This window comes from Cibotium barometz, chromosome 55 (genome assembly GCF_041138505.1).
Source record: "Cibotium barometz isolate CiBa-2024 chromosome 55, ASM4113850v1, whole genome shotgun sequence".
NCBI classification, from domain to species: domain Eukaryota; kingdom Viridiplantae; phylum Streptophyta; class Polypodiopsida; order Cyatheales; family Cibotiaceae; genus Cibotium; species Cibotium barometz.
The window spans coordinates 7,266,765-7,278,319 of record NC_141100.1 but is presented as its reverse complement, the minus strand read 5'-3'; the positions used below and the strand labels follow the sequence as shown (position 1 = coordinate 7,278,319).

General features: G+C 39.2%; 1 protein-coding gene across 1 annotated transcript; it reads right to left on the bottom strand.

The window, feature by feature from the left end:
- Window positions 1–3,880: 3,880 nt before the first annotated feature.
- Window positions 3,881–10,032, bottom strand: LOC147607312 (citrate synthase 3, peroxisomal-like). The gene is made up of 14 exons (XM_086790276.1): window positions 8,788–10,032; window positions 8,029–8,206; window positions 7,807–7,892; window positions 6,685–6,789; window positions 6,517–6,579; window positions 6,140–6,249; window positions 5,885–6,004; window positions 5,536–5,611; window positions 5,360–5,433; window positions 5,065–5,125; window positions 4,913–4,972; window positions 4,695–4,792; window positions 4,439–4,562; window positions 3,881–4,357 (listed from the first exon to the last, which is right to left on the bottom strand). Exons 1-14 carry the CDS (start codon window positions 9,040–9,042, stop codon window positions 4,226–4,228), a joined length of 1,542 nt encoding a protein of 513 aa, XP_086646402.1. The 5' UTR covers window positions 9,043–10,032; the 3' UTR covers window positions 3,881–4,225.
- Window positions 10,033–11,555: the final 1,523 nt, after the last annotated feature.

Below are 11,555 nucleotides of genomic sequence, written 5' to 3'. Positions count from 1 at the left end.
AAGAATATCTAGGGCAACCGGCCCTGCAACAATAAATTCTGAGGATGGAATCTCCATCAAGTAGGGGAGGGATGTTACCCCATTAAATAACAACATTCTCATAACAATTCCCCTTTGTGCCAATTGATTCTAGTCTTATCTCTTTTCTCTCTTGTGTCTATGGTGAGAGAGAGAGAGTTGAGAGGAGAGAGAGCTACATTCTTGGTGCATGTTCCTCTTATGCTTGTGTTCTTGAGTCTGAGATTAGAGAGGAGTGAGTGTCCTTGAATGGAGAAAGGAAACCTCATGGTGGTAGCTTGAGGAGGAGGTAAGGGAGTAGAGCTAGATACCACTAGCATAGCTTGGAGTCTATAGAGATATGAGCTTGGATGCTGGCAAGTTCCCCACAACAAGTTAAGGTAAGCATTGTCCATTGCACTAGCAAAGGATGGTGTAACACCTGTAAATAGCATGGATTCCAAGTGGTGCATGGAACTCCAGCTAACCTATGACAGGGTTGGTGAACAATAATTGGACTTAATGATCTAATAATTAAGGATAATAATTTTCCTTGGAATTTTATGCCGGTATAGATTGTATGATAAGAAAATCTTTATAGAACGACATGAGTAAGTGTGTCCTTATAAGTCTTCAAGACACTTTAATTGGTTGCTATAATATTAGGTTTAACTATCCTAAGGCTCATATTGCATGTTGTACTTGGCTCACATCTCAACTAGATAGACTTGTCCCATAGACTCAATCTATATTGGGCTCACATCTTTTTTGCACGAGGTTGTGGGCTCACGTCTCCCAACCCGCCAAGAGGTGGTTTGACCTAGTTTTTTAAGTTTTTGGTGATTTATTGGACTTGATGGTTGGAGGTGATTAAGGTTTTTCTAATCCTAATTAATAATATTTATGCAATTGATTGAGTGTTTTTAATTGTTTTTTGTTGATTTTACATGCTTTAACACTCTAATTTCACAATGCAAGAACAAAAATTAAATGCATGAACAAAAATTAAATCTTATGTTTTCGAAATGGTTTACACTCCTAATCACAATTGCTAAGTTATTTCTTAGCTTAATGCAACAAAGTTAAAGCCAGTTGGACTTCAAAATCATACAAATGGCGAAAGAAATAAGGTTTTTTCTCTTCTGAAGTATACAAATAGATGACCTAATACAAACAAGAATAAAAAAACAAGCAACATATACACATCCAAGGCTCCAAAATCATATGTTTGTTCGAGTGTAGCCTCCTAAATAAGTCCGATCAATATTAGGTGATCCCAATTACTTGGAATAGACATTAAAACGGATCTAAGCCTTAGTCCCAATTGGCATCACTAAACATGTTCAAGATAATAGCTAACCTAAGTGTCATTTGGTCTTAGCATAGAGCTGCAAATACAACTCCCTGATGTGGACATGCTAGCCCATTCACCATCACGTCCTCACTCTATTTGTTACACCGAAACGCTTCCATGGCTATGGGATGTGGAGGTAGACACGATGGTGAGAAGAAGGTTGCCTACACTATGGATCAATCACACTAGGTACATAGACAAGAGAAGCTCATGCAAGAGAGATCCAACAATCAAGCCTACCTAAGCAAGCAAACCATCAAGCTATGTATAGATCCATGAGAAACAAAGCAAGCAAGAGATTAGAAAAGAGGGAGATCTCACAAGTATTCTACTGCAAGGGAATGAATGTCTATTGCTTATAATGTAAAAATGACCTATATACAAATGACTAGCTTTGACACTATGCCAGACAGAACTTTAAAAAGGTCCATTAGCACTAGTTCTAGTCTTAAGCAAATATGTACATGAAGTTTGTGACTTCCTTATTTGGCACAAAGCTCAGGGTAAGGCTACTTCATAAAGTCCAGCGTCCTCTTATAAAAGATAAGCTTCCATTATATGCAAGTAAGATGGGGAAACACCTCACGGTAGGACAAGCGGGTGAAACCATGTTAACCAACGAAGAGGTTAACAAGACGGAATGTAGATATGTTTTATGCAAGATGGATTGTAGATATGTTTTATGTGGAGTGAGGAAGAGGGGTGAGCTGGGAGGAGAAGGGGCACTGCAACCTAGATATGGTTTGAAATTTGAAATTCCCTCTTGAAAAGGTGGGAGAAAAAGCACCTTAAATGATGGATGTTTGAAGAAAATACTGGTTATTAGCGTTTCCAATGGTGAAAAGGATTCATATGAAGTTTGGTAAAAATAAATTAAAATAGTCTTCCGAACATAGTTCCTTATCATCTCAATTTTTGTAACCCTTCTGGCAATCATAATTTGGTGTGCACTCTTTTTGTTCATTACCCTCTCCCTTCTTGCCAAACTTGCCCACTTTGGAGGAGCTCCCCTCCTCCAAACTCCTCTTCAGTATCCCCCTCCTCAATCTACTCCTCCTTAATTGGTATGGCATCTACATAGCAAACATAGATTTCAACAAGGATTCCCCCTCCACTAGTTTGCAATTGATTGGTTTGAATTGAAGATGTGGTGAATAGATTGCTAGAAATCTTTTGGCATTGGCATGTTTAAGTTGGAATACTTGATGGTGTAAAATTGCTCAAAGTAGTTAATGATTTTTCATTGAAACCATACTACCAGAAGTCCACCTTTCACCATGGGTTGAAGAGGAAAAGGCAATTTTGAACAACATTTTCTTCATAGGCTTATCGAATCCCTACTATTCTTCGAAAAAAACGAACATGCATTTTTCTTCCTCTGAAGATGAGGCAAATTTTTCAAAAGTTGAGCACGCTCTAGGATGAAGTGAACCAGTCTTTTCCTGAACCCTGGTTTTGACTAAGATGCTAGTAGTGTACTTTGGAATGGTTATATAGCCAAACCATTACAAATATGGACTAGGTGCAAGCCAACAATAAGTTTAGATTGGCTAGAAACTCTTAACTTGGAGATGACACTCTTTCCAAACATTGAAGCAATCCTTGTGTATCTTGGGAATACTAGTGTCCTTTTCCAGCTAGACGTCCCTCCCTCCTCCCTCCTCCCCTTCTCTCCACTTTTTCAAGAACATATCCATGGAGGAAGCACCCAATGTTGTGTTTCTATCCCTATCATTGCTATATACCTTCTTGCCAGTTCCCTTTAAAAAATAATAGCTTATTTAAACTAATGACTTACCACAATTCCCCTTGATTCGAATCATTAAGTGTTATTATGCTATATTAATTATTTCTTTAGATGATACAAGTAGATTCGCAAGAACTTTCTTGATGTAGAAACTACGCAGTTACATTGCCTCCAAGTTAGGTTAAGACTTTCTAGGCCTTTCTTTGTTGGTCTACCAATTATTTCTTTAGATGATACAAGTATAGCTTTCTTGATGTAGAAACTACACAATTACATTGCGGTTCAGACTTTCCACACCTTTCTTTGCTGGTCTACCGATTATTTGGCTTGCAACATTCTGAAAGTGGTCAATCTATGTGATAACATAGTTTGTTGGACACAGTGAATCACTAGGACCTTACTTTGGGAATCCTTCTTGGAAATTGATGGTTATGTTGTTTTGAGTTGCTATTTCCAACAAAATAGTTTGATCTGTTGATGTAAATTGTGTCATTAACCCCGAGGGAAATTGCAAGGACTGCTCTAAAGGTTCCAACATAACAGCTTGTTCTGTTGATGTAAATTGTGCCATTGACCCTCTGGGAAATTGCAAGGCATGCTCTAATAGGTGATCTACTTGGTTGTTTCAGGTTCCACATACACATCTTGAAATTGATGAGGAGGGCTAGAAACAAGGAGAGGAAGCACTACATATAACAGAGCTTGCTTGCTTCTGACCCCGGCTCGAAAAACAAAACAAAAAGGAAGCACTACATATAACAATAGTATAAGGACAAAGAAAAGAAAGCAAAGCAACATGCAGGTCTCGATGAGTTGCACAGCATGTATTCCATTACATGTGCATCTGTTTTGTCATGCTGGGCTTTAAGAAAAAAACAAATTGCCAAAGTGAGCTTCCCCATAAGCCCAGAGGATGGGAATTAAGTCTTTTCAACTGTTCTCATCAATACAGAGTTTTCTAAGGCACATATACCCTAGAAAGCCCATCAATCAACATTACAAACTTTATTCATGTGGCCTATGCACAGCAAAGCCGTAAAGAATATAATCCCTTGACGTTACAAAACTAGAACAATGCTTTGCCCAGTGTAAAGGTTGGCATGTGAAAATTACATTCAGAGGACAACCTATGGAGCAAGCCCTGCTTTCCGACGTCGGGTAGCATTAGAGGTTGCTATTTCACCAAATCTATCTTCGTTGTTGGAGATCGTCCGGTTGGTAGCAGGAGTGTAGTGGCGCAGCCAGGCACCAATATACCACTACAAGCACAACTTATCAAGATTTACATTCACAATTATGCAATGCAAACAGGCTTCAGCGCATACCACAAGGACACAAACCTGCTGAGGCCTCATGATCTTCGTGTCGGGATCATCCAGCGATTCTTTCCAATGTGCAAGATACCCGGCCATACGAGGTATTGCAAATAGAACAGTAAAATACTCTGGTGGGAAACCTAGAGCTCTGAAAGGGGGGGGAGAGAGAGAAAGAGCACACACACACACACACACATGGCAAAAGCAATGTCAGAATTGCATTCAAACCCTGTTAACACATTACCCAGGAAAATGCCCATAAAAGTATGCAAACTAGCACCTGTAAATCAAGCCAGAGTAAAAGTCAACATTTGGATAGAGTTTCCTCTTGACAAAATACTCGTCGGAGAGTGCGGCCGCCTCCAATGCAACCGCAACCTTACAGAAGTGTTTTAGAACAACATATCAGATACTGATAACTTGAAAGATGACCCAAGCCTGGATAATACAGATGGTTGAAAGAAAAAACCACTTTATCCTTGGAGAGCAAAGGCTGACCTCGATCAGAGGGTCACGTCCCACTATGGAGAAAACCTCCTCTGCAAGTTTTTTTATAACCTGATGCAATAAAATGACTTTTAAGAAATAAGAAAGAATTTCTAGATGTCTGATAATGATAGAAGCATAGTCCTAACAGAGATGATGGAAACCTTGGCTCGGGGGTCATAGTTCTTGTACACGCGGTGGCCAAAACCTGACATCTTTCTCTTCCTGGAATTAAGTTAAATACCATCACTTTGCATGGACATAAGATGCCCAAACTGCTGTATTTCAATGGTTTGGATACACAGCAAGGATCCAAGCAATTACAAACCAAATAGTCTTTGAATCTAATAGTGAACAATCCATCTTCAAGATAGACAGCAACGATGAAATCTGTGGTTTCACTTTCCCACTTATATTATATATTAGTAAGATGCCGAAAAAAACATTGATGTGCCTAACCTGTTCTTGACACCATCGAGAAATTCGGGAATTTTATCCACACTACCAATTTCGCTTAACATCTTCAAAACTGCCTGCAGCAACAACAGACACCCACTCGGTATAAGAGAGCATACCCCAAGTTAGGTGAATGCGACAAACAGAAGCATGAAGGGTGGCGATGGTAAAAAGAAAACCTCATTGGCACCACCATGTAATGGGCCATATAAAGCCCCAGCTGCCCCAGCAACAGCAGTGTACACATCCACTCCACTACACAAAAAAAAGCCCTTGTTTTAAAAAAAAAATTCTATTGACACATACAGTCCATCCATACACCTATAAAAGCTAGTCATACGTGTAACGTGACTTTGATCCCTCATGAGAGAGACGAAGAAGAAGGCACTTTTAATGTCAGCTGGATAGATCACAACAACTATTATTTTCGCATACCTGATGGGTCAGGTAGGTTTCGAACCCAGGTGGTTCCTTTCCTATCTTTTGGGGGGGGGAATTGAGGGAAAAAATGAACATAAGAAACTGCACCTAGAGGCAAGGTGGCGAGCAGCTGCCGTCGAGCAGTTCATCTCATGCTCAGCATGAAGTATAAAAAGGATATCCACAACTCGCGCAAGGCGTGGATTAGGAGTATATGATAAATTACCCCTGCCCATTTAGCACCAACTTAGAATCATTCAAATAACATAATCCAAAGTTGCTTCAAAAAAACTGTATTTTAACTGGGTTCTTTTCCACACAGCCCGTCTCACCAAGAATAACTTTTCAAGCAATGGCACTCACATTGAATCAATCAGATAGAGGAAGTTTTCAGAGTATGATAGATGGTTAGATGGCGCCACTGGATGCCTGCCAGCCATTCGTGAGTAAATTGCAGCTGCCAAGGTTGGTACCTGCATGAAAGTACAATGATTATTTGAAATAACCACGCTCAAACATCCGAATATCAAGAAACTAAAGAGCTTTACAGACATAAACCCTTCCCATCAAAAAAGGGGAGATCTCACCCACCCATCCCTCATGGATGGGGGATCTCCACCAACAGCTTCCTGTCTGTGGTAAAACTTGCATACCATCCTGATTTGGTGCACATTTTAAACATACCTCAGAAATGGACAAGCACAAACGAATTCTTTTAATCATAAGTTTGAAAACATTACCTTTCCAAGTATGCGTACAATCTGCTTATCCCGAACAGATTTTGATTTGTACAAATCTTGTCCCTACATTAAGGTTCAAATCAGTCAATTATGCATAAACCACCAAATACAAGGGTAACCTAAACAGGCTTCTCTTAATTTTCTTCTAAATGCATTCACAAATCTAACCTTCAATGCAGGATTTGCATCAGGATGGAAAGAACCCAAAGCATTGATGGCCCCAACAAGAGCGCCCATAGGGTGTGCATCGTGTGGTAAAGCTGCTATGACATCCTGCAAGTGACCAGGAAAACATAAAATTTCAGCCATGAAAAAGTTCTTAGCTATCTCACTAAGAACTAATGACAAACTTTTGGTAGCACTAGCACATTTTTAGGTCATAAGCTAGGTGCTAGGAAAGTAGAACAAGAGCCAAGGAACACAAACAGTAAGTCTACTCATCATACAAGTATGTGAAACAATACAAAACTCGTTTCCATTGAAGCCATTTCAATCAGATTGTGGACAACTTTGCTATTGCATAGGCAAAGGCTCTCCATGTCGACTTGGAACTCAAAATGCCTGTTGAACTCAGAATGGAGACATCAAACTGATGATAGGGACTTATTAGGTAAAACCCTGATCCATCTATCTTCCACATTTGGTAATTCAACTAACACTACTACAAATAGCAGTGTTTTTTAAGTCCATTGGTGTCTATAGGTGGTTCATAGCTTCCTGCAAAGAATATCACAAGGTATAGAGAGACCTCTTATTTAATCTCCTGTAAAGCAATAAAGCATGAATGTACAAAGGCAGGCACCATCCACCCACTGCATATGCACATGGGCATATGCTATCTATGACTTAACCGTAGAATTTACAGTATAATAACACACAAGGGCACACCCACATGCGTGTGTGCCCCCCAAAATAAAAACATAGGTAAGCACATGCTAGGTGCACCACTCTTCATATAACGAATTGGCACAAAGCATCTGGCTAAAATCGGACAAAGATTCCTCAGAGAAACCTTTGTAAGATATAGGATAACAAAGAAGTGCTTACTCAAATTCTTGATAGTTAATCTGCAATTTGTCAAACAATCAATGCATAGCATAAAGAACCTTGAGATAACAAACCCACTCACATCATCAGTGCACAAGAGCATATCAGTAACTAAACCACCATACTTGAACAATCAACTCCATCATGCATAACATACAGAACCTTGTGATAACAAACCCCACTCACATCATCAGTACATCTTTGTACATATAGTGATGAGATGAAAGGCAATTCAGGACATACCAGCACACCTTCTGGCAAAGCTGAATGTTGTGCTATAGCGGCTTCCCAATGCGACAACTGATCCTTTGAAGGAAGATTTCCATAGACTACACCAAGGACAGATATCAATAAGCTATTCACAATTTCCTTAATTGAGAGAGAATCAAGAAAAATGACACTTTGAAAGTGATATAAGTGGTGATGTAAAAGAAAATGTCTTACAAAGAGGGAAAAAAAACTTACCCAATAGATAAGCCACCTCTGTGAATGAGCTTTTCTCTGCGAGCTCCTCAATAGGGTAACCTCTATAGCGGAGAATGCCTTTGTCTCCATCAATGTAAGAAACTGAAGATCGCACAGGGGCTGTGTTGAGGTAGCCAGGATCATAGAGCTTCAAACCATTGCCATCTTCTCCCTTTATCTGTTCAGTATAGTCCCATAACAACCTTAGGCAAGTTATGTTGCTTTTGTTGGGTTGTGTGTGTGTCTTGGGTGGCGGTTTGTGTGTGTGTGTGTGTGTGTGTGTGTGTGTGTGTGTGTGTGTTTTGGGAGCAGGGGGTGTTGTATGTCTTCAAGGGGTATTTTTATATATATAAAAACTTTTCCTATGGAATTTTGAGATATGAAGATGCCCCTCCTTTGAATTTCAGGCCAATAAAGTACCCCTTACGTACGAAAGTTTTCCTCTTTTTTAACATGAAAACCCCTTCTAACTCTCAGTTTAAGGTGGTAAACATCTTCAAATTAAACTAGGCTTTATTTATTCATGCTGTCCAGAGATTAAACTAAAATGAAGCAGCTATGGAAAAGAGTGGAGTGATGATCAATAGAGAAAACATATATAGAGATTAAACTAGGATGGGCCATTTGAAGAGTAACTGAATGAAAAGAGGAATGAAATAATTGATTAGGAAGGGAAGAGTGGATTGAAGCTTATGTGAGTGATTAGAGAGGTTTAAGCTAATGAAGGAGAGCGAATTAATGGCTGTGGAGAGGCCTTACCTGCTTGAAATCAGCGGCTTTGATGGTGTGACCTTGGGAGATGGGGAGGTCGTATTGTTTGCCGGTCCTGTTATCGATGATGGTGAGAGAGCTTTGGGCGCCGCCCACGGAAAGGGTGTGGAAGCGCTCTAAGAGGGGCTGTTGATGGGCGTCCGGGGGGGAAGAGAGGTGGCCAGCAAATACAGCCAATCTGTTGAGGTATGGTGGATTTGGGCGGTTTGCATTCTGCTCATTGTGTGCTGTTGAAGTCTCCATAGCCCAAAAGCAGGAACAAAAAGCTGTGAAAGGAGAGCGCCCAATTCAAGCTGCTGCTACCTGTCGTGGTGGGCGATCGAAGTGAAACCTAACGAATGATCTGTGAGCCATTTGTAGGAACCCATCTCGGCAAAATGGGTAAAAACTCCAGGGTTTCTGCTAGAAATTCGAAATATTGAAAAAAAAATTATATATATATATGGAATGCAGGCCAATGGGCTCTCGACAACGCTTCTTTTTTCTGGTCTCACATCTCGCCCCAAATAAGGCAAGTGTGAAAAGCGAGGTTTTGGTGCCTTGAATCCCGAGAGTTTTGCTCATCTTCTTCAAGTTTTGCATCACAGCTGATGCCATTTCATGAACTCTAAGATATATATATCCGTGTCATTTACCTTATCCCAGTATACTTATCATCTATAGGGCCTACAAATGGAACAAATCCCTGTTTTTACTTGTAAATTTATTTTTCAATTTTGAAAAATCTGTAAATTTTAAGACACCTCCAACCTATACACAATGGACCTGCAAGAAGCCTGTTTTTACTTGTAAATTTATTTTTCAAATTTGAACAAAACATGTAACATTTACAGCATTTTAGTTATATTTTAGCTCAAAAATCTGCAAATTGTCAACAAAAAACCTTCAAATTTTTGCGGCTCCAAGTTTTTTGATTAGCTATGAAAAATACACTCAGATTCTTAACCTTTGGCATGTTCAAAAGACCCTCTTCCAAAAAAAATGTATTTTTATAGAGAATTTGTGAAACTCTTATAAGTAAAGGATTTCTTAAGAAGATGACCTAAAAATACAACTTTTAAAAAACATTTGTAAAGAAAAAAGGCCCAATTTTGGGATATGAATACATACTCATATAATGAAATACAAAATGCGTACTTTCATAAGGAGATAATTTGATTAACCAACAACTAATTGTTAAAATCTACACAAAGCAAAAACACCATAAATACAAATCATGGCCAAAACACCAATGAGAGAGAGAGAGAGAGAGAGTTTCGACATTTGAGAGTGTGTGCATGTGTATGTGCGAGAAAGAGGGTGTGCATGTGCATGTGCATGTGTGTGTGTGTGTGTGTGTGTGTGTGTGTGTGTGTGTGAGAGAGAGAGAGAGAGAGAGAGAGAGAGAGATTACATGTAAGATGCACTGCACCACTCATCCCTACCATTAAAATTTAATATAAAATGTAATTAATTAAAATTATATATATGTGTGTACATCTATTTAAGTGTGTGTGTGTGAGAGAGAGAGAGACAGAGACAGAGAGAGAGAGAGAGAGAGAGTTTCTATGTGAAAGAGTGTGCGTGAAGAGAGAGAGTGTGTGTGTGTGCATGAGAGAGAGACACACACAGAGAGAGAGAGAGAGAGAGAGAGAGAGGCCGAGAATTTCTATGTAGGAGATAGTTTGTGTGGGAGGAGATAGTGTGTGTTTTCATTAGTGTATGTGCAGTGTGTACATGTGTGTGTGTGTGTGTGTGTGTGTGTGTGTGTGTGTGTGAGAGAGAGAGAGAGAGAGGTAGTTAATTTCTATGTAGGAGATAGTTTGTGTAGGAGGAGAGAGTGTGCGTTTAGATTAGTGTATGTGCGGTGTGTACATGTGTGTGTGTGTGTGTGTGTGTGTGTGTGTGAGAGAGAGAGAGAGAGAGAGAGAGAGAGAGAGGAGAGAGAGTATATGCATGCATGTGCGTACATTTGCATCTATGTGTAGAATGTGCTTGAGAGAGAGTGAGATGGGATAGACCTGGAGAGAGAGAGAGAGAGAGAGAAAGAGAGTGAGAGATAGAGAATAAAAAGTAGCTTTTAATAAAATATAAATTAAATAGAAAACATATATGTATATGTGTGTATACATGTGTGTGTGTGTGTTTTTATTTACATTTATATATACATACATACATATGTATGTATGTATGTATGTATGTATGTATGTATGTATATATATATATATATATATATATATATATATATGTTTGTGTGTGTGTGTGTGTGTATGTGTGATATATCTATCTATATATTTAAAAGTGACCACAACTTATCACCCATCTCCACACATTAAAATTTAATCAAAATTAATTAAATTATGTCGATGTTTGTATTTATATTTTTAAATACATGTATATATGTATAAGTATATGTGTCTATGTATAGGTTTATGTATCTAAAACATAATATTGTATATACTATATATTTACATATGTGTATGTGTGCGAGAGAGAGAGAGAGAGAGAGAGAGAGAGAGAGAGAGAGAGAGAGTAAGTGAGAGAGAGAGAGAGAGAGAGAGAGAGATTGAAAGAGAGAGAGAGAGAGAGAGCGCGCTTCTATGTGTGGGAGAGTGTAAGAAGAGAGAGGGAGTGTGTGCATGTGTGTGTGTGTGTGTGTGTGTGTGAGAGAGAGAGAGAGAGAGAGAGAGAGCAGGTGTGTATATGTGTGTGCATGTGAGAGATAGAGAGAGAGAGAGAGAGAGTTTCAACATTTGAGTGTGTGTGTACGTGACAGA